The following is a 23,378-nucleotide window of genomic DNA, read 5'->3' on the forward strand; positions in this document are numbered from 1 at the left end:
TAGTCAGTCGGACTGCCAGATATGGTGAAGCGTGATTCATCACTCCAGAGAACGCGTCTCCACTGCTCCAGAGTCCAATGGCGGTGAGCTTTACATTACTTCAGCCGATGCTTGGCATTGTGCATGGTGATCTTAGGCTTGTGTACGGCTGCTCGGCCAATGAAACTAATTTCATGAAGCTCCCGATGAACAGTTATTGTGCTGACATTGCTTCCAGAGGCAGTTTGGAACTCGATAGTGAGTGTTGCAACCGAAGACAGACGATTTTTACACGCTACGTGCTCCAGCACTTGGCGGTCCCGTTCTGCGAGTTTGTGTGGCCTACCACTTCGTGGCTGAGCTGTTGTTGCTCCTAGACGTTTCCACTTCCCAATAACAACACTTACAGTTGACTGTGGCAACTCTAGCAGGGCAGAAATTTGACTAACTGACTTGTTGGAAAGGTGGCATCCAATGACTGTGCCAAGTTGAAAGTCACTGAGCTCTTCAGTAAGGCCATTCTACTGCCAATGTTTTTATATGGAGATCTCATGGCTGTGGGCTCGAATTTATACACTTGTCAGCAACGGGTGTGACTGAAATAGCCGAATCCACTCATTTGAAGGGGTGTCCACATACTTTTGTATATATAGTGTATCTCTCTAGGAGCTGATCATCTAATGTTATTATTAAAAAAATTAAGGTACAATTGGAAAGGGAGAAGGCTGATCCGAGAGCAGTGCTGCTTCTTTCGATCCTATCAGTATTGACACTTTTCAACGACTCACTTAGCGAACCTCTCTGCGTAGTGTTTTGGGAAATGCGTGTTAACATCTTCGGCCGTTGTAAGAAAGTTGCATCGTTATAACATCGTATGCCTAAATTCCATCCCTAAAGGAAAATTGGGCACTGCCCATATAATGGATAATCTGTGGGGCAACTCCACTTTACTAGCAAGGTTGGGGAGTAACGGATGACATGTAATCCGTTACATGTAAAGGATTACAAAAACGGTAACTGTAATCCGTTACATTAACAGCAAAAATATTGTAATCGGATTACCGATACTTTTGAAAAACTAGATTACTTCGAGGATTACTTTTAAATTCAGAAAGAATATTAGCGAAAAAAATATTTGACACTTTGTTTTCTCAATGACATTCAAATAAAAAAAAAGGCGAAAATTTTAATTTGTTCCACCTGAGCGAGTCTGACCACAAATCAGAGACCACCACTATGATGACACACCAACTGGGTTTGTTGGATCGCGGGAAAAGATCAGGAATAGGCTTTTGTTGGCTACAGTCCAAGTAGTCTTCCAATGGTGCAACTGCTGTCGGCATCCACATATTATGCAATTTGAATTAAGGTTTGGAGGTAAGGATGACAGTAGTGGTGTAGTCTACGGCGATACGGATATCACTTACAACTGATATCTACATAGCGCATTGATGTGAATCACATTGCTGCTCTCTCATTTAGCTATTTGCACTTTACGGATTGTGGTTGTTGTGGATGGCTGTTCACAAATATAAATGTGTATTTGAACCCAATAATAGTTGAATTCAAGAAGTTCAAGAAGCTGCCTATCAGTCATTGTTTTTGAAACCAGTGGGCAGCCAGTAACAAATGCGCTCTTGCAACAGCTGCGCAGTTCGGATCCAAACCTATGGAATAAGTGTGGCTTTTATTGCTTAATCTAATTCATGCTGATTAAAAAATATATCCAATGGACACATGCTCAAACTTGCACGCCTTGATAGACTTAAAAGGGCAATCTGTAGTTGCTACATTTATTTTGGAATTTATAAATATATACAGTACCAGTCAAACGTTTGGACACCTACTCATTCAAGGGTTTTTCTTTATTTGTACTATTTTCTACATTGTAGACTAATAGTGAAGACATCAAAACTATGAAATAACACAAGGAATCATGTAGTAACCAAATGAGTGTTAAACAAATCAAAATATTTTTTATATTCTTCAAGGTAACAACCCTTTGCCTTGATGACAGCTTTGCACACTCTTGGCAAAGCATGCCATTCCATGAGCACAGCATTTATTTTTCAACTTGAATCAATGACCCCAATCAGTCCTCCATGACAACAAAATCATAAACAGTAGGGCTGGCTAATAAATCCTTTGTTTTGGGGTCATGCTCAGGTGAAACAATTTGGCTAATCTATACATCTATATCCTATTCTTGAAGATCAAGGGGTATAACATTTATTGTAATGACTGGAATTCTGATACACTTTGGTTCTTAATGTAAAGATATAATTTTATCTTATATGTAGTAGAAAGCGATGGGTTAGAAGAAGCCTACATAACCAACCCATCAAGTAAAATTTAACATCCATATATGTCCAGCTATGTAAACTTTAACATTGATTTATCCTGCAACAGATGTAGTTCAATTGGTAACATTGTCTTCTTCGAATGCCTCTCAAGGGGAAAGTGATCTAAAAGTAACAATCTGATTACGTTACTGATTACAATGACAGGTAAAGTTTAATTTACGGATTACATTTAGAAAGTAGCCTACCCAACCCTGTCTACTAGTGATGTAATCCTTCCCTCAAATGAGCATACGTGCACATCCCGTTAAGAATGCTGGGGAGATTATCCTTTTCATGGGTCAGACCCGTGTCAGGGCGAAGTTGCTTCCCAACAAGAAGTGACACTTCAATATAAGATTATAGGTCGCTCTTTGTCAATATGAAATAGATAAGCCTAATAGTTACCTCTAGTCTTGAATACAAACAAACTTGATTTTTGATTCTCTGCTAACTCCAGTTTTTACAGACAGGGCCAGACAAGCACTGTCTGTGAAACAGCTGCCCCATGCTTGGCTCAGCACATGCTCTGCGTGCGATTTCAATTTTAGTATGGAAAAAGGAGGGCCTTGTTTTGATTGGGAAAATATTTGTTTCTTTGAGAGAGACATGTTGGTTGAGAATTTTTTGGACCGGGATAAATCAGTTTTTATGTGTCAGACAACTCGCAGTGATCTGTTCCCCAGCATGAGCAACTGGATACGAGTCCTCAAGGAACTCGGAAGCGTGAGCTGTGACCGGACTTCACCCACACACAGAACATTGGTCATTAATGACAACACTTTACCACAGCACAATAAATGCACCCTGGCTGTGCGGTCAGTGATTACAGGCAGACAAACAAAACTGGATTATAAATAACTGACCCAACTGGTATATTTAAACAAAGCCAATCAATTCATTTTCATTGGGAAGAGAAGGGTGATTATCAAAGGGCTCAGATCACTGTGGACATATGCTGAACAGATGCAAATGTGGTATCAGTCACAGACAGGGATGGCTGACATCTGTGGTTAATAACATCACTTGTTTCTTGATTGGATTGGGAGGTTTCTCAAAAGACTAAAATAAAATGCAAAGACATCAAGGCAATTCTGTAAAGCAAAGCAGTTGATCTTCATTCTTACTGGTAAATGTGCAGTTTAGTTGTCAAACTCGTTCCACAAAGCAGTATTGAAAGTGTGTTCATTGACTATATGATTGCAATACAACATGAAGACAAATGTCACAAACCACAGTTATATATTATTCTTTGTGGCTTTGATAGCTGATGACAGCTGCTGTATCTTCAAAAGTTGTTGGTCAAACAGATCATGCCAGCATTCTTTCAAAGCTGCATATTACAGTGCCTCCTTGTTGACAATTCTGAAAGAGAACACTGCTGTAGGTGTAGAGCTGTGAAATGCTGTACAATTCCTACTTCTCCCACCATTTGAGAACCAAGAAGATGACAAATGCAAAAAGTCAACCATTCATGATGCCTCATAACAGCAATGGATCTGAACTTATTTTAGCATCAAATCAGGGTGGACATTTTATTTTCAAAATTGTTTATCATTACACAGCTATGGGAAGGAGAAGCAATTACAATTAAAAAAGAAGTGTCATGTTTTACAATAAACTGTCAAAATCAGTCTGTACATCTAAGAAATGCAAAAAATAAACTTGCACAAGTCAAAATAACTGAACCAAGGGTAAACAAAACTATAAAAAACTAAACGTTTAACTACGAGTTGAATGAAACTGCACCAGAGTATTTCAAAAGCAGTTCTATAACCATTAATAAAAACGGAATCATAAATTAATTTCATTTTAAAAATCAAATCCTGCACTTAAATGGAAAATTCAAATTGCTGTCTCAGTAAGGTCGGTCTCTGCGTTCCTGACGATGGTCCCTATGAGAGGAAAAGCAGTAATTTAGTGTCCAACAAACATAGTAAGTAATACATGAGTATGATGAAAGCAGTCCAACATGTTCCTTTACCTCATATCCATCTTGCCTGGGGGCCCCCCCATTCCTCCTCTGCCCATTCCTCTTCCTCGGTCCATAGGCGGTCCTCCCCTGCTAGACCCTCGGAATCCCCCTCGGTCCATTCCACCACGTCCCCTGAATCCACCGCCACGGTCACCTCCCCATCCTCCACGGAAGCCTCCAGGCCCTCCTGGCCCGCCACGGTCCATCCCTCTGCCCCCACGCATCCCCATGCCACCCCTGCCTCGCTCACCACCTGAACAAAATCACACAAGACCCAGTTAAGCTTGCCACCAGACTATCGTAGACAGGCACACGTTAACAGGAAGGGAAACACAAGATTATTAAACATAGTAAAAAGTAGTATTCCCAGTGCACACAGAGCAAGCCACTCCAACACCAAAGCATTCAATTACAGTAAACAGTGCTAAACATGGATTGTTTCATGTTTCCCCAGAGTTGACACTAATCTATACTGAACAAAAATAAACATGCAACAATTTCTAAGCTTTTACTGAGTTACATTTCATAAGGAAATCAATAAATTGAAATAAATTCAATGGGCCCTAATCTATGGACTTCACATGACTGGGCAGGGGTGCAGCCATGGGTAGGCCCAACCACTAGGGAACCAAGCCAATCAGAATGAGTTTTCCCCACAAAAGGGATTTAATTACAGACAAATACTCCTCAGCACGCCCCCCCCCCCCCCCCCCCCCCCCCCCCCGCAGTTGATCCCACAGGTGAAGAAGCCGGAGGTGGAGGGCCTGGGCTGGCGTGGTTACACGTGGTCTGCGGTTTTGAGGCCGGTTAGACGTACTGTCAAAGTCTCTAAAACGACGTTGGAGGCAGCGTATGGTAGAGAAATGAACATTCAATTCTCAAGCAACATTCCTGCAGTCAACATGCCAATTTTGCAAGCTTCCTCAAAACTTGAGACATCTGTGGCATTATGTTGTGTGACAAAACTGCATTTTAAAGTGGCCCTTTATTGTCCACAGCACAAGGTGCACCTGTGTCCTGATCATGCTGTTTAATCAGCTTCTTGACATGCCACACCTGTCAGATGGATGGATTATTTTAGCAAAGGAGAAATGCAAACTAACAGGTATAAACACATTTGAGAGAAATAAGCATTTTGTACGTATGGGACATTTCTGGGATTTTTTATTTTAGCTCATGAAACATGAGAACACTTTACATGTTGCGTTTATTTTTGTTCAATTTAGTACAACCGCTAAGCATGGACCCTGAAGTCTAGGTGTTAAACCTGTTTGATTTGTCTGTGTTACATTGCAAACATTAACATATGTGAAACAGGGAAGGTAATTCAGCCCTTGTTGCTCAAATAACACAAATTGTTATAATGGTTCCTGTCTACAGTTGAACCAGGCCCTAGTGCTGCTGTGCCAGTGACCGCTGTACCTGAAGGGGGCCCAAAGCCCTCTGGTTTGGGAGCTTTGCACTGGTTACACTCCATCCTCCAGGAAAAGTTCTGGTTGCCACAGCCCCTGAGAAGGACAACCATTCAGTGATATACACAAAAACCACTAACTGTAAAGTTCATTAAAAAAAAAATGGGAAAGGGAAAACTCTTTCTTGAGAGGTCCTTACTGGTTGGGGCACTCCCAGTCTCCAGCTCTCTGCTGCATGTTGCCACCTGGGCCACCTGGCCCACCTCTGCCCATACCATGTGGTCCTCCCCGTGGGACAAAACCTCCACGCTCTCCTCCACGGCCCATCATGCCTGATAACACACACCAGGGGTTGTTTCAATTGTTCATTATATTGCCATGGCAAATGTGGGGCAGCTATATATACTGAACAAAAATATAGAAACGCAACATGTAAAGTGCTGGTCCCATGTTTCATGAGTTGAAATAAAATATCATAGAGATGTTCCATACGCCAAAAAAGTTTCCCAAAAATGTGTTTGAATCCATGTTAGTGAGCATTTCTCCGTTGCCAAGATAATCCATCTAGCTGAAAGGTGTGTCCTACCAATAAACTGATTAAACAAAATGATCATTACACAGGTGCACCTTGCACCGGGGAAAATAAAAGCCCACTAAAATGTGCAGTTGTGTCACAACAAAATGCCACAGATGTCTCAAGTTGAGGGAGCGCGCAACTGACATGCTGACTGCAGGAATATCCACCAGAGCTGTTACCAGATAATTGAATGTTCATTTCTCTACCATATGCCGCCTCCAACATCATTGGAGAATTTGGCAGTGCAGACCACGTGTAACCATTTCAGCCAAGGACTTCCACATCTGGCTTCTTCATCGGCGGGATCATCGGAGACCAGCCACCCGGACAGCTGATGATCCTTTGGGTTTGCACAACCGAAGAATTTCTGCACAAACGGTCAGAAACCGTTTCAGGGATGCTCATCTGCGTGCTCATCGTCCTCACCAGGGTCTTGACCTGACTGCAGTTCGGCATCTTAACCGACTTCAGTGCGCTAACCGGCGCGCTGGAGAAGTGTGCTCTTCACAGATGAATCATGGTTTCAATTCTACAGATGGCGTTGTGTGGACTAGCGGTTTGCTGATGTCAACATTGTGAACAGAGTGCCCCATGGTGGCGGTGGGGTTACAGTATGGGCAGGCATAATCTACGGACAATGAACAAAAATGCATTTTATCGATGGCAATTTGAATGCACAGACATACCGTGACGAGATTGTTATGCCATTCATCCGCCGCCATCACCTCATGTTTCAGCATCATAATGCACGGCCCCATGTCACAAGGACCTGTACACAATTCCTGGAAGCTGAAAATATCCCAGTTCTTCCATGGCCTGCATACTCACCAGACACGTCACCCATTGAGCATGTTTGGGACGCTCTGGATCGACGCGTACGACAGCGTGTTCCAGTTCCCACCAATATCCAGCAACTTTACACAGCCATTGAAGAGGAGTGGGACAACACTCCACAATCAACAGCCTGATCAACTCTATGCGAAGGAGATGTGTTGCGCTACATGAGGCAAATGGTGGTCACACCAGATACTGACTGCTTTTCTGGTACATGCCCCTACATTTTTTATAAAGACATCTGTGATCAACTACTGCATATCTGTATTCCCAGTCATGTGAAATCCATTAGGGCCTAATTTATTTATTTCAATTGACCAATTTCCTTATATGAACTGTACCTCAGTAAAATCTTTGAAATTGTTGCATGTTGCATTTACATTTCTGTTCAGTGTATTTTCAGTGTCATTCTCAAAGAAACATTTATACCTCCAGGTCCTCCACGGCCCATCATGTCACCCCTCATGGACATGCCCCCTCTCATTCCACCCATCATGGGCTTACGGCGAGCCATGGACACCTTCAGTCTCCTGCCTTGGTACTCTTTCCCTGTTGAGGTCATAAACAGAATGTAACAAGAATAAAGAGAAAAAGGCAAGAGTTAATGGTCATTACTAGTATTCTAAAGTACATTTCAGTGCACATCAACACATTCATTTGGATGGTTCAAGGGTAGAATCAGAGTAGGCTGATGCAGGTTAAAAAGGGCCAGTATGACCTACCATCAAATAACTCCACAGCAGCTTTGGCAAAGGAGGGCTCCTCGTAGGACAGTGTGGCATCTCCCTTGGGCTTCCCTGAATCATTGTCTGTGTAGATGTTGATGGCAGGCTTCCCCAACCTCCGGTTCATCTGAACAAAAGAGGAATTCATCACTCAAAAGTCAACCTACCCCACCATTAACAGTTATCTGCTGTTGCCATTCTTTTTGAGAACATATTTTAGAGCATTCATTAACTTTTCAGTCATCTAATTAAATGAGAACAAGACAACAAAAACACTGGCTATACATACATTGAAAGAAAATATAAAACACAACATGTAAAGTGTTGGTCCCAGAAACGTTTGTGCACAAATTTGTTTACATCCCCGTTAGTGATCATTTCCCCTTTTCCAAGATAATCCATCCACCTGACAGGTGTGGCATATTAAGAAGCTGATTAAACAGCATGATCATTACACAGGTACACCTTGCACTGTGGACAATAAAAGTCCAAACTGTGCAGTTGTGTCACAACACAATGCCACAGAGGGAGCGTGCAATTGGCATGCTGACTGCAGGAATGTCCAACAGCTGTTGCCAGAGAATTTAATGTTCATTTCTCTACCATAAGCCACCTCCAATGTCTGCAGTACTTTGGATGCATATCTGTATTCCCAGTCATGTGAAATCCATAGACTAGGGCCTAATGAATTTATTTTAATTGACAGATTTCTTTATATGAACTGTAACTCATTAAAATCTTTTAAATTGTTGCATGTTGCACTTATATATTTTTTTCAGTGTAGATAAGCATGTTTTGGAAGAGACAAATACAACTTAATGTGTGTCTAAGTTGAGGTCCTTAGATTGAGAGACTGTCCTCACCCTGATGGCTCCAGGGTCTTTGAAGAAGATAGCCATCTCCTCCAGAGTGGCGCTCTCTGTGAGTCCTGTGATGTAGATGGTGCTGTTCTCAGAGTCATCCTGCTCCTCAGGGCGCCCTGAACAGAGAGAACTACCATTCAAAAAATGTACAGGAAACACTACAGCTACACTTCCACTACACTGTCCTTATTCATCTCAGATTCATAGCATAAGCCATTAAGCCAAGAAGTTGGACCAAGATCAATGCAACAAAGCCTTTCAGGCAGATACAAACCAGTGGGATAAACATTCAAAGGTTAGCAATTGATCCTTCAATGCTTCTGATCTATGATATAAGTGTTGGTCATTTAGTATCTGCTTACCCATGTTACGCACTGCCCCGTTGTTCATGGGTCCTGTTTACCATCAGACGAGGGGGAGAGAAAAAAAGCCAAAGTCAGTTTGTGTCACTCAAGTCCTCTGCTAAATTGCTGAAGAGTATTTGAAGTGATAACACAGACACAGTCCTCCAGAACACAGACGTCAGACGTTTTTGAAAATATATTGATCATGATGTAAATAAAAACCTCAGACCCGTTTGTATAAAAATGTGTGCCATAAGAAAATGTCCTAAGAAACCACATAATATTAACCCCCAAAAATACCAGGGGTTTGGCTCCATGAAATTGTAAATGCAAAACCATTTTTCAAAACTGACATTTCTTGGCAGCAGTCATTTGTCATTAATATGTCATTGTGAAATAAGAGTACCTTGCTCTTCAAGGTTACCTTAGGCAGTGAGTGATATAAACCAGAGTAAAAAGTACCCCTTTCCAAACAGATGTCTCAGACATTTAAACTGGATACCCTTCTATTTCCATCCATTCTAATAGCCACCTATATATTTGGCTACCCCCCCAAAAAACGCTGCACACACCAATGTAAGGGCTTAGGTAAATGCTCAGCGCGTACATGCTCTAGTAGGTAAAGGTCTGGAGTGGACAAGCCATTGTAATACTCGTTAACTTACCACCGGGCTTATTGAAGCCACCTCTGTCTCCAGCGACGCTATGGGGGAATAAATGGAGATATGAAGGCGATTTCCCTTTTAACAGCCACTTCCATGCATGGAGCCCCATGGCTCGTTTGGGGAGGTTGAAGGAAACAGTTCTGACTAGTTCATTTAACAACCCCCAACATGCCTACACAGTCTATGCAATCCAGTTAATGGGAATGAAGGAATTAACAGCAACTATATGGCATCATTCCTTTACTAGAAGGCTTCTTAATGACAGCATTTGATAGCAGAAACTGGCTACTTTGGAGCTAGCTGAGGGGAGTTAAATCTCTACCTTTGGGGAAATACGGGACAGAATCCCAGGAATTTGTTACAAAGGAAACCTTTTTAGATGCATTCCATATGCAGTTTAATAATGACTAGCCTGGAGATACTATACTGACAAGAGATAACTTACAGATACAGTTAAATATGTGGAAAGCTAGTGCATTATGTCCAATTTACAGTTGAAGCAAATGGCTATACGAGTTAAAACAAATGATTGACGTTGTCAAATGCAATGCATCTGAAATATTAAACAAAAAACAGGTGATTACAGTCACCTTTGAAATTAAAACCAAAAACAGACCATCCATATACATTATTTTACAAAAACATGAATTGAAGTTAAACAATTCTAATAAATACAGAATTTAAACTTGACCATGTTACAATGTTCACCAAGGTAAAAAATAATAATTCAATTTGTATAGTAAAATCATCATTTTAAAGAGTTTCCCAGCATGCTTTAGACAGCACCATCCTCATCTCTTGGATTTAAGGCAGAACCCAAATCTCTGTGGTTTAACCCCTTCGGTTGTTTAAGCTGCCGGCTCTGTATTGAGTACAGGTACTTTATAGAATATAGATGGGTTTACATGGCTCTCACTGTTACCTGTAGCGTAAATGTGACAAAGCATGTTAAAAAGGTGTTCATTTGATTAAACAAAACATTTGTAATCCAAACCACATTTTAAAAACTAACACACATAAGGGGCTGGTTTCCCCAGACACAGATGAAGCGTAGTCCTAAGACTAAAAAACATTCTGTGCATTATTTTTAGTCCAGGACTAGGCTTACCCTGGGAAACCGGACCCACAACATTTTGCCCTAAAAGCTATATTGTATGAAAACGTAAAACAGGAGTTACATAGGAATGCCAAATTAATTTTTTTTCTTTACCCTTTTTCGTGGTATCCAATTGGTAGTTACAGTCTTGTCTCATCGCTGCAACTCCCGTACGGACTCGGGAGAGGCGAAAGTCGAGAGCCGTGCGTCCTCCGAAACACAACCCAACCAAGCCGCACTGCTTCTTGACACAATGCCCGCTTAACCCAGAAGCCAGCCGCACCAATGTGTCGGAGGAAACACCGTACACCTGGTGACCATGTCAGCGTGCACTGCGCCCGGCCCGCCACATGAGTCGCTAGTGAGCGATGGGACAAGGACATCCCTGCCGGCCAAACCCTCCCCTAAACCGGACGACGCTGGGCCAATTGTGCGCCACCCCATGGGTCTCCCAGTCGCGGCCGGCTGCGACAGAGCCTGGACTCGAACCCAGAATCTCTAGTGGCACAGCTAGCACTGCAATGCAGTGCCTTAGACCACTGCACCACTCGGGAGGCCCATACCACATTTCTTGACGACTTTAAGCAATGTTAACAGAGAAAAAAAAACCTACTTTCAACTTGAAAACATGACAAAATCATCAATTGAGGTTAAGAAATGTGACACGTGTCACGTAATTAATAAAAGATTGTGCCTTAGACAAAGGTGGAATTATTCACTTTGATCCTCTCTTTAGGGAAAGCACATAGCCATGTACTGAATAATATTAATATAATATAAGCCTAGAGCAAAACATAATTGAACATATGAGTCTGGTGTGACCTAGTGAACATGCGCCAAATTGTTTTGTTTTTTTCTTGTTCCAGGGATATTACCTTCAGCTGTCTGATACTCAATGGGATCAACCTCACCTCAAACTCTACAATGAAAACATAGGTGCCATCATAATGCCCAGAAAGCTTGAACAATAGATGTAAGGCTCCAGGTTGCCAGTTTAGTACCAATAACCTACAAGGGGGATAACTTTAGTTCTGCATGGATGTATCCCGTAGAAATGTACTTTATCGCTTTTCCAGGGAAAAACTCAAAATCCCAAATGTGCATTACCCTCAACTTAGTATGCAATTAAACTCCTTGGTATAGGCAATCAATGTGTCTTGCTTATTAAACAAACGTAAGTTTTTTTAGAAGATCTGCCCCTGGGGGTCGTGAGCCAAAAAGGGCCCCCGAAATATTGTCCAAAATTAGCTAATTGGACAGAAAGGGGCACACCTCCAAACAACAATGAGAAAAAGCTTGTCTTGTATTGCAAAGGTTGGTTAACTTAAAGCTAAGCATTTTGTGGTTTCAAGATGTAAGTAATCGATTAATATGAAATAATACTGTTATATGTCAACACAAGCCAAAATTTGAGGTAAATCAGTTAGCAACTGAACTTCCATAGTGCATTCTCCCAAATACCTTCTGGGTCAGCTTTTTAAAACGAAAATCAGAGTTGGATTAAATAGGTACGTTTTTATACCATCTTAAAATGTATTTAACCTCACAGCAATCATTTAAAAAGGTGCCGTGTGCCCGCCAAATCATTGAAACCTGCAGCAGTAACCCTGAAGCCTTGTAAATAGATGGACCATAATCAATGCTATAGATTATATACACCTGTAAAGCTGTGGTACAGCAAAAAGGGATATCTGATTGAATAGTTTACAACTCCAGCTTTCTGTTCACAAATGTCAGTTCCAGCTCTTTGAATCATGAAATCATATTCCTTCTTACCTTTGGCCACTGTATGGCAGGGCTAAGAGTTAGTACCCACAAATGGACAGTCCCTTCACGATACTTTTTGTAGGCATTAGATATTTTATCCTACACAAGGTAAACAGTGACTTTACCCACTAATAAAATATATGTCTATTTTACCTTTGTAGGGTTAGAACTTGACCCAATTAATGTTTAAGGGGAACTTCAAACTCAGCCCTGCTCAGCCTGGCCGCAGCACCTGCAAGAATGGATGGGAGTTATGTTGAGCAAAAAGGAGAGTGACTTACCCCATGCCTCCACGGCCCATGCCCCCACGTCCCCTGCCACCGTGCATCATGCCGCCCCTGTCATAGCCATCCCTGGGTGGCCCACGGCTCTCCCCTGCCCCTGGGAACCTAGCAGGGTCAGAGCCAGAGTAGCCAGAGCTGCCTCTGCCCTCCTGTCCATAGTTATCTACAGAATAACATGAGGATTAGCGGAAATGCCCTTGTGTGAAAAATAATGAACATCAACATGACTAAGACAATAACTAGCAGGTAGGCCTATTGCAATGCTTGTGTGTGTGTTAAAATAACAGGGGAGGCCACTAGTCTTACTGTAATGGCTTGACTGGTTGTAACCACTTTGAGGCCCACTTTGTTGTCCATACTGGCTGCCAGCAGGCTGCCCGTAGGAACCTGAGGCCTGAGGAGGGTAGGCCGCGGCAGGGGCCTGTTGCTGCTGAGGCGGGGGCTGCTGCTGCTGGTACCCACTCTGCTGCTGCCCATAGCTTCCCTGCTGGGCCTGGTAACCACTCTGCTGCGCGGCATATCCCCCTGGTTGGGAGTAGCTGCTCTGGCTGTAGCCAGCTGGCTGGCTGCTGGCATTATAACTCAAGTGGTTAGGGACGGGCAGGGATTGAATGGGTCATAAAGAGTGCTACACAACTATGCTTCTTATGGGTTGACAGCTGCAACTTGTCTTCCACTGTGTACAAACTAAAATCAAGAAACATCAACAAAATATAGTGTAACATTCACTGCATCACAACCTCCATTACACCCTGGTCCTAATGTGAGACTAGTTAGCCTACCTCTGAGGTGCAGTGGAAGCAGCCTGCTGGCTGTAGCCAGCGTAGGCAGACTGGGCTGCATAGCCTGGCTGGGAGCCATAGGAGGGCTGAGAGGCAGCGGGCGCAGCAGCAGGAGCACTCTCATATCCACTGGCTCCATAGCCCGCGGCAGGCTGGGAGTAGCCATGGGCACTGGGCTGGGCAGCAGGGTACCCAGCTGTGGTCAAACAGGAAATGGTTTAATTGAAGAAGGTGTAGATAGATCATTCCAGGTACAACCCGGTTAGAATTTTAGTCCAGAACTACCCAAATGAATGAAGCAATCTGTTCTATTTGGATCACACTATAACCACGGTGGACTTCTACAACCTGACAGAGAGCAGCACTGATGAAGAATATTAAATGGCACAGAAGAATACCATTGTGTTATTAAAAGTGTGTTAGAATTAGTGTTAGATATCGGTAGATGAATACCATTCTGAAGGGTCTATTGTCTTGTATTAGTAAGATGTATTTTACAGTCATGATGCAGGAGGAATAAATAGTGTCAAAGAAATCTATCTTCTCCAGGGTTCAACTAGTCTAGCCACAATACTATAGTCTACTACACATGATGCGAAATATATTACATGGATCTATCCAGCCAGCCATTGAACACTTTGTATAGACTTAGCCTAAGTGGCATGAAATGGATAGAGATGCATGAAAAGTAATCTGTGTCGAACCTGTTTTATTCCCAGCTGTAACATGAAAGCAAGAGGAGAAAAGGTTCACAGTTCAAAAATGGTGACTCGAGTTGAAACTGGTCCTTTTAAGGTCCTCAAAGCACATTTGCAGTAATATAAATACATGATTGACATTACATGTGGTCAATGGTTAGAGGCACGATGGACAATTCTCATTCCCTTCCACCAAAATTACTTTTGACCAATCATTTGATCAGTTTGAAACTGACCTGGTGCTGGTTGCCCATAGGAGGAACCATACTGCTGCGCATAGCCGCCAGCAGAGGGTGCTGCCTGTGAGTATCCGGTCTCAGCTGCAGCAGGCTGGGCATAGGACCCATATCCTTGCTGGCTATAACCCTGCTGAAATACAAATATTATTTTATGGACCGATAGATAATGACAAGTACCGTGGGAAAGATGGCAAGCTGTCCTGTGCTTCAGTTCAAACTGTATGCAAACATGGAATGAGATCATGGCAGTATTGTGGGTCTCTGACCATCATTCCAGTTTGTGTAATTCATAAATGGCCTTGTCTAAATATAAAACTCACCTGGGCAGATTGTCCATAGCCCTGTGAGGGCTGAGCAGCATAAGAGCCATACCTGCAGGGACACAATATCAATCATTCATCTCGTTTCTGTAGATCATAATTAATTGCACCAAATAACAAACACCCATTCCTCTGGATTCATTCGAACACTTATCTTAGTAGCACACAACCTGCATGTAGAAAAACTTACCCCTGCTGGGCACCGGCCTGGTTGTAGGAACTGTAATCTGTAAAAGAAAATGACAAAAGAAATGACTAGTCTAACAATCAACAACAGTCCTACAGGCTAGTACAGTATCAAAATCCACTTTGGACTCATGAGAAGAAACTACTCATGTTCTCTGGGCAATAATCTTGTGTAGACCTTCGGCAGTGCCAACCAGGCCAGGCCACACAATGGGAAAATCTTTCAAGTTCAACAGTCCTTGAAAAGAGACAAAGCATTCCTGCTATTCAACTCTAGCAAGGACTGACTAGTGATAGTTGAATGCCGTTATGTTGTGGGGGCCATCACGCATTTGCTTGCATAACTAACGTTACGGTAGTTGGCTAGCTAGCTACCTTTATTTAAACTAGCTACACAAATTGGCTAACAAAGAAACAAAAATGTGGCTAGATTAGCAAGGTTGTACGGAAAGGCATACACTAGCACAAACAGAGATCCTATTAAATTACTAGAGGAGCTATATCATGAACCCTCAAAGTCCCAGAATGGGGAGAAAACAGCAGCAGATGAAAGGTTCAAACAACGGCATACTAATATCCCATAACTCTTTGCAACAGTGGGACCAGCTATGCTGGTTAGCAATGGTGCTGATTCCAGATTTGTAACAATGCCGTCTTAACCTGTATTTTTGACCTAGACACATGTCTAGGTTGAAGATGGAAAAATGAAGACAACAGCGTCACAATAATGCAGAGGTTCTACCACTCTGAATCAACCACGGGACCAGCTCAAGCATTGTAGCTAACGCTGCCTAGGTAAAAGGCAAGCGGTCTGAAGCAGATCATAAGGTTGGTGGGAAAAAAAATAGCATTTTAAGCTAAAGCCAGAAAAAAACTTTGCCTTGGTGACAGTGTTGCACACTCTTGGCATTCTTTCAATCAGCTTCATGAGGTAGTCACCTGGAATGCATTTCAATTAACAGGTGCCTTCTTAAAAGTTAATTTGAGGAATTTCTTTCCTTAACTTATTCGATAGGGGGCGGTATTTTCACGTCCGGATGAAAAGTGTGCTCAAAGTAAACTGCCTGCTATTCAGGCGAAGAAGCTAGGATATACATATAATTGGTAGATTTGGATAGGAAACACTCTGTTGAAATAATGTCTGTGAGTATAACAGAACTGAAATGGCAGGAGAAACCCAGAGGACAAACCATCCCCCACAAAAAAAGATTTCATCCTACCACTGATTTCAATGGCTGGCACTTTTATAATAGGGCGAAAACGTGCCCGGTTGCAGTTCCTAGGGCTTCCACTAGATGTCAACAGTATTTAGAAAGAGTTTCAGGCTGGTTTTTGGAATAATGAGGCAGAAATTGTAGTTTTTCTAGGTGGCTCCCATTTTGGCTGTAGTGTTTCCAAGCGTGTGAATGAGAGCGAGTTCTTTGTTTTTTTTCTTCGATAAAGAAAATAACGATTCTCCGTCTGAAATTGTATCGTTTATTTGCGTATTAGGGTACCTATTGTTTGATTATAAACGTTGATTGACTTGTTTGGATAAGTTGATTGGCAACGTTTGGGATTCATTTTGTATGCATTTTGAAGGAGGGAAACCGAGTGGATTATTGACTGAAGTGCGCCAGCTAAACTGAGTTATGGATATAAAGGACATTATCGAACAATAGCATCATTTGTAATGTAGCTGGGACATTTTGGAGTGCCAACAGAAGAAGATCTTCAAAGGAAAGCCATATATTATATCGCTATTTCTGACTTTCATGTCGCAACTCCCTGGTTGAAAATGATATGTTTTGCGCTTGTGTACTGGGCGCTGTCCTCAGATAATCACTTGGTTTGCTTTCGCCGTAAAGCCTTTTTGAAATATGACATGGCGGCTGGATTAACTTCTTTGTGATAGGGGGCAGGATTTTCACTTTTGGATGAATGGCATGCCCAAATTGAACTGCCTCCTACCCTGTCCCAGATGCTAATATATGCATACTATTATTAATATTTGATAGAAAACACTGAAGTTTCTAAAACTTTTTGAATGATGTCTGTGAGTATAACAAAACTCATATGGCAGGCAAAAACCTGAGACAAAATCCAAACAGGAAGTGAGAATTCTGAGACTGGTCGATGTTCAACTCATCGCCTATTCAATCCCCAGTAAGATATGGATATGTTTGCAGTTCCTACGCCTTCCACTAGATGCCAACAGTCTGTAGAACGTTGAATGAAGCTTATACTGTGTTGTGGGGCCGGATGAGAGGGGAATGAGTCAGTGGTCTGGCAGATTGCCAGTTCCTGGTCACGCGCATTCCACATGATATCGCCTTGCGTTCCATTACTTCTACAGACCCGAAGGAATTCTCCGGTTGGAACGTTATTGGATATATATGATATCAATCTTCTGGATGTTGTTTCTCTACTTAGTTTGACCAGTTTATTCAACCTGTAATATATAGAGTTCGCCTGCATCTGCGCGAGCATTTGGACACGTGCACTAAACGTGCTAGCTACTTGGAGATAAGTAATGGACATTATCGAACAAAACAACAATTTATTGTGGAACTAGGATTCCTGGGAGTGCATTCTGATGAAAATCATCAAAGGTAAGGGAATATTTATGATGTTATTTCGTATTTCTGTTGACTCCAACATGGCGGAGAAATGTTGTTATATCTGAGCGCCGTCTCAGATTATTGCATGGTGGGCTTTTTCCGTAAAGTTTTTTTGAAATCTGACACAGCGGTTGCATTAAGAACAAGTGTATCTTTAATTCTATGTAAAACATGTATCTTTCATCAAAGTTTATGATGAGTATTTCTGTTATTTGACGTGGCTCTCTGCAATTTCTCCAGATATTTTGGAGGCATTTCTGAACATGGCGCCAATGTAAACCAAGAATTGTGGATATAAATATGCAAATTATCAAACAACACATACATGTATTGTGTAACATGATGTCCCGAGTGTCATCTGATGAAGATCATCAAAGGTTAGTGATTAATTTTAGCTCTATTTCTGCTTTTTGTGACTCCTATCTTCTGTTGGGAAAATGGCTGTGTTTTTCTGTGGCTATGTACTGACCTAACATAATCGTTTGGTGTGCTTTCGCCGAAAAGCAAATTTGAAATCAGACATGTTGGCCGGATTCACAAAATGTGTAGCTTTAATTTGGTATCTTTCATGTGTGATTTAATGAAAGTTAAGATTTTTTATAGTATTTTATTTGAATTTGGCGCGCTGCATTTTCTCTGGCTTTTGGCCAAGTGAGACAGTAGCGTCCCGCCTAAACTCAGATTTTTTGATATAAATATGAACTTTACCGAACAAAACATACATGTATTGTGTAACATTAAGTCCTATGAGCGTCATCTGATGAAGATCATCAGAGGTTAGTGATTAATTTTAACCCTATTTCTGCCTTTTTTTACTCCTCTCTTCGGCTGGAAAAACGGCTGTGTTTTTCTGTGGCTATGTACTGAGCTAACATAAATCGCAAGGTGTGCTTTCGCCGTAAATCCTTTTTGAAATCAGACACTTTGGCTGGAGTAACGAGAAGTTTCTTTAAAATGGTGTATAATACTTGTATGTTTGAGGAATTTTAATTATGAGATTTCTGTTGTTTTGAATTTGGCGCCCTGCAATTTCACTGGCTGTTGGTTAGGTGGGACATATCCCAGACATGTTAACAAAGAGTTAAGCTTTATTTTGATGTATTGCACTTCGAAATCCATTAAAGCCAAGATAACCCAAAGTTCACTATCGTGACTAGGTAGGTCCGACCACCATTAATCAAATAAGAACTGCTTTATAAATGAGGGTTATTTTAGATGACACATAGATATATAGTTAGCTAGCTAACTATAGCTACTGTTTTGCTATGTTTTTGGGGAAGAACTACATTGTTTTCGTCCATGAGCTAGCCAGCTTTTTTTTATGACCAGCACAACTTTACCAGCATCATAGTATACGTACCGATGAATCGTTGTGACATATGAAATACGAGTGATAGCATAATCAATGTGTAATTGTGCAAAACATTTATGAACGCGTTAAATTATTATTTGACGTGTAGTCATTCAGGTCCTGATTGGTCAACAAGCTTAGACGACACGTCAAATAGTGTTATTTGGCGTGTATCTTTTAATGACACACAAAGACCGAAACGGCGTTCCATAGAAATCCTGGCTGAGAATGAAACTGAACAACGAAACAGCACAGCAAGTAAGTGAAAGAAATAGGTTTTGATTATGTTTTACTGGTAATGGGGACATACGTAAATGCCAACAAAATATATTTTTGGTCAGTGTGTGTGTGTGTAACCTTAATTTAACTAGGCAGGTCAGTTAAGAACAAATTCTTATTTACAATGACGGCCCGGACGACACTGGGCCAATTGTGCGCCGCCCTATGGGACTCCCAATCACGGCCGGATGTGATACAGCCTGGATTCGAACCAGGGACTGTAGTGACGCCTCTTGCACCGAGATGCAGTGGATTAGACCGCTGCATCCATGTGTGTGTGTTAACTATTTAATTGTACTAGCATGATTAAAAGGCCGCTAAAATTTTAAATATCAGTTAACATTTTTTTGGCAAGGAAAATATTGGATATCGGTCAAAAATGTAATATAGGTGCATCAGTAGTTTATATATATATAATATTTTCTTTACACTCCAGATCACTGGAGGCTGCTGAGGGGACAATGGCTCATAATGGCCTGAATGGAAGAAATGGAATGGCATCAAACACCTGGAAACCATGTGTTTGACACCATTATACTCAAGTCAATTAAGGTGCCACCAACCTCCTGTGCTCCAGATACAAACAAACAATGACTACATCTCATCTGCCCAGACCCACATGCTCACAACCATTCTTAGGGCCTGCATTATTGTTTGCTACTTGGTCTTAAATTGTACCAATTTGTTTTTCCTTGGATGCCTATGCTATTTCAATAATAAATAACTAGATTTTTTCATTGTGTCAATGATGGCAGATTGATTGACTTCCAAGTTTGTTTTTGTTAACACACGTTTTTTTCCCAAGATGGGTGATGAAAAAATAATAATCCAGCCCATTGGCTACCTCACTACAACCCCCATATGCCATGTCTTGAAATATGCAGACAGGCAGATTAAAAGTCTACATTATAATACTTCTGACAGCCAACTTTCTTGCCCCTCCCACAACTTCATAGCATTCCCAGACAGCATGGATTATTGAGTCATTATTACTTTTACACTTAAGACATGACTGTAGAATTTCTGAATTTAGTCTCTTGTATTATACATTCTAACATTAATTTATACTGGATTAAGCATACATTTTTGTTAACTCGGTTATGCACCAACTTTCCCTCCATCTTGTGCAAACATCAGTTCTTTTTAAGTCTTGGTTGCAAAAGTTTTTTTTTTATTATTCTAAGAGCGCTAACGTTGGTAGTTATCAATGGCGCATGCCAGGAAGTAAAATCAGGAAGTGTACCCTTCAATCGGTGCTGCGATTTTATAAGTCAACTCCATCTCACAATACAAAAATAAATTCCATTGCATGAGCCACATCTGTTAGCATCATTTGAATTTACATTCTACGTTACCAAGGAAATCCAGTCGATAGGACATTCCAAATTATTTTGGAAATTGCATCACAATTACCAGCCTTATTTCTATGGTCCTATCATCAACTGATTTCAGACAGCGTGTGGAGCGACTGCATCGTTTGAATAGAATGTTGGCAGTTCATTTGAAACATATATGAATTAATTAATCTAAAACTGGCTACCTAACGTTAGCTAACAAAGATACAGTGCAGATTACATTACATTCTTAAAATACACGATTTTACACAATCACAGGTCTGAGAAACAATGGTTGACTAAGTTCCTGACCAAAATGGCTGACCTTTAGAGCATCATAAGACTCATGTCGGTCCTAGAATTCAAATTCGGCAGATGCACGTGTGTGGTCAGAGTTTGTGTCCCTCGCCCCGGCATCATGGCTAGATGGGGCCTACTGCCCTAGATTCTACATTAGCCAACGTCAACTAACGAAGTAAACTCGTTCATTCACCATTCTCCGGCTGGCCGATTAAACTCAACTCCATGATTTAAATCTAAGAGTTTCGTAAGCTAGGCCAACGTTCCAAACGCAACGCGTTAGCTAGCTAGCTCGCTAGCTAACGCGTTGCGTTTCGCATTACATATTTAAGCGTTCGCATTAGACGTACATATTCGATTAAAACACATACATTTGATGTAACTATTGATAAATATGTACATTTCTTTACATGGTCAATAATATCTAAAGGATTCATGCAAAATTACACAATAAAATAAACCGAGAACGAAACCCACCAGGTGCTGACGCCATCTTCGTTTCGTCTGATGTTGGCGCATGCGCGTAAACGAGTGGATGGATGAACTTGTGCCGCGTTGAAAAAAACGGGGAACCCGGGGGAAAAAACGAGCGCCGAATTGGAAAAATCGATTTGAACCGTCATCCAACTCAGAATTCCAACTCGGGAACTCGGGCCTCTTTCTAGAGCTCCGACTTTCCGACCTGAAGACCATTGACGTCGTGATTTGACCTCGTATTTTTCCGAGTTCCCAGTTGTGTTGAACGCGGCATCTTTCTCGAGCACCGAATTTCTAAACAGAATATCACTGAAGGCATGATTCTACCTCGTATTTTTCTTCCTTGGAACAACGTTTCTGTTAAGTTGATGGTGCTGACGTGACATTCCAGCCGGGCTCAGTTTAGGCCCAGGTAGTCTAAAAGCAGATATGGAGAATTTGATATTACCCCTGAATAGGGGTATTTCTACTTGCACATCATTCTCTGCTATTTATCAAATTTATTTATATAGCCCTTCTTACATCAGCTGATATATCAAAGTGCTGTACAGGAACCCAGCCTAAAACCCCAAACAGCAAGCAATGCAGGTGTAGAAGCACGGTGGCTAGGAAAAACTCCCTAGAAAGGCCAAAACCTAGGAAGAAACCTAGAGAGGAACCAGGCTATGAGGGGTGGCCAGTCCTCTTCTGGCTGTGCCGGGTTGAGATTATAACAGAACATGGCCAAGATGTTCATAAATGACCAGCATGGTCAAATAATAGTAATCACAGTGAACAGGTCAGGGTTCCATAGAACAGTTGAAACTGGAGCAGCAGCACGGCCAGGTGGACTGGGGACAACAAGGAGTCATCAGACCAGGTAGTCCTGAGGCATGGTCCTAGGGCTCAGGTCCTCCGAGAGAAAGAAAGAAAGAAAGAAAGAGAGAATTAGAGAGAGCATACTTAAATTCACACAGGACACCGGATAAAACAGGAGAAATACTCCAGATTTAACAGACTGACCCTAGCCCCCCGAACCATAAACTACTGCAGCATAAATACTGGCGGCTGAGACGGGAGGGGTCAGGAGACACTGTGGCCACGTCCGACAATACCCCCGGACAGGGCCAAACAGGCAGGATATAACCCCACCCACTTTGCCAAAGCACAGCCCCCACACCACTAGAGTGATATCTTCAACCACCAACTCGACAAGGCCGAGTATAGCCCACAAAGATCTCCGCCACGGCACAGCCCAAGGGGGGGGGGGGGGGGGGGGGGGGGCGCCAACCCAGACAGGAAGACCACGTCAGTGGCTCAATCCACTCAAGTGATGCACTCCTCCTAGGGATGGCATGGAAGAGCACCAGTAAGCCAGTGACTCAGCCCCTGTAATAGGATTAGAGGCACAGAATCCCAGTGGAGAGAGGGGAACCGCCAGGCAGAGACAGCAACGGTGGTTCGTTGCTCCAGTGCCTTTCCATTCACCTTCACACTCCTGGGCCAGACTACACTCAATAAAAGGACCTACTGAAGAGATGAGTCTTCAATGAAGACTCAAAAGTTGAGACTGAGTCTGCGTCTCTCACATGGGTAGGCAGACCATTCAATAAAAATGGAGCTCTATAGGAGAAAGCCCTGCCTCCAGCTGTTTGCTTAGAAAGTCTAGGGACAGTTAGGAGGCCTGCGTCTTGTGACCGTAGCGTATGTGTAGGTATGTACGGCAGGACCAAATCGGAGAGACAGGTAGGAGCAATCCCGTGTAATGCTTTGCAGGTTAGCAGTAAAACCTTGAAATCAGCCCTTGCCTTAACAGGAAGCCAGTGTAGAGAGGCTAGCGCTGGAGTAATATGATACATTTTTTGGGTTCTAGTCAAGATTCTAGCAGGCGTGTTTAGCACTAACTGAAGTTTATTTAGTGCTTTATCCGGGTAGCCGGAAAGTAGAGCATTGCAGTAGTCTAAGCTAGAAGT

At 42.1% G+C, this 23,378-nt stretch overlaps 1 protein-coding gene across 6 annotated transcripts; it reads right to left on the bottom strand.

The window, feature by feature from the left end:
* Nucleotides 1–1,826: 1,826 nt before the first annotated feature.
* LOC129853636 (RNA-binding protein EWS-like) lies at nt 1,827–21,602 on the bottom strand. Of its 6 annotated transcripts, none has more exons than XM_055919902.1 (17): nt 21,427–21,602; nt 15,090–15,126; nt 14,900–14,951; nt 14,577–14,706; nt 14,347–14,361; nt 13,643–13,838; nt 13,167–13,429; nt 12,858–13,023; nt 9,714–9,751; nt 9,067–9,099; nt 8,705–8,820; nt 7,839–7,968; nt 7,546–7,665; nt 5,905–6,037; nt 5,716–5,801; nt 4,303–4,546; nt 1,827–4,213 (listed from the first exon to the last, which is right to left on the bottom strand). In XM_055919902.1, exons 1-17 carry the CDS (start codon nt 21,440–21,442, stop codon nt 4,177–4,179), a joined length of 1,812 nt encoding a protein of 603 aa, XP_055775877.1. In that variant the 5' UTR covers nt 21,443–21,602; the 3' UTR covers nt 1,827–4,176. The 6 variants fall into 6 exon arrangements, with proteins under 6 accessions (XP_055775877.1, XP_055775874.1, XP_055775876.1 ...); XM_055919899.1 differs by having other exon boundaries at nt 14,577–14,709; nt 21,427–21,600; XM_055919901.1 differs by having other exon boundaries at nt 13,167–13,426; nt 14,577–14,709; nt 21,427–21,598.
* Between the last annotated feature and the right edge of the window lie 1,776 nt (nt 21,603–23,378).

Source organism: Salvelinus fontinalis, chromosome 4 (genome assembly GCF_029448725.1).
Source record: "Salvelinus fontinalis isolate EN_2023a chromosome 4, ASM2944872v1, whole genome shotgun sequence".
Classification (NCBI taxonomy): domain Eukaryota; kingdom Metazoa; phylum Chordata; class Actinopteri; order Salmoniformes; family Salmonidae; genus Salvelinus; species Salvelinus fontinalis.

Coding starts and splice junctions, on each gene's coding strand:
- LOC129853636 (XM_055919899.1), bottom strand. Junction 14,952..15,089: donor CAGGCCGGTGCCCAGCAGGG/GTAAGTTTTTCT, acceptor GTGTCCCTGCAG/GTATGGCTCTTATGCTGCTC. Junction 5,802..5,904: donor GACTGGGAGTGCCCCAACCA/GTAAGGACCTCT, acceptor TGTCCTTCTCAG/GGGCTGTGGCAACCAGAACT.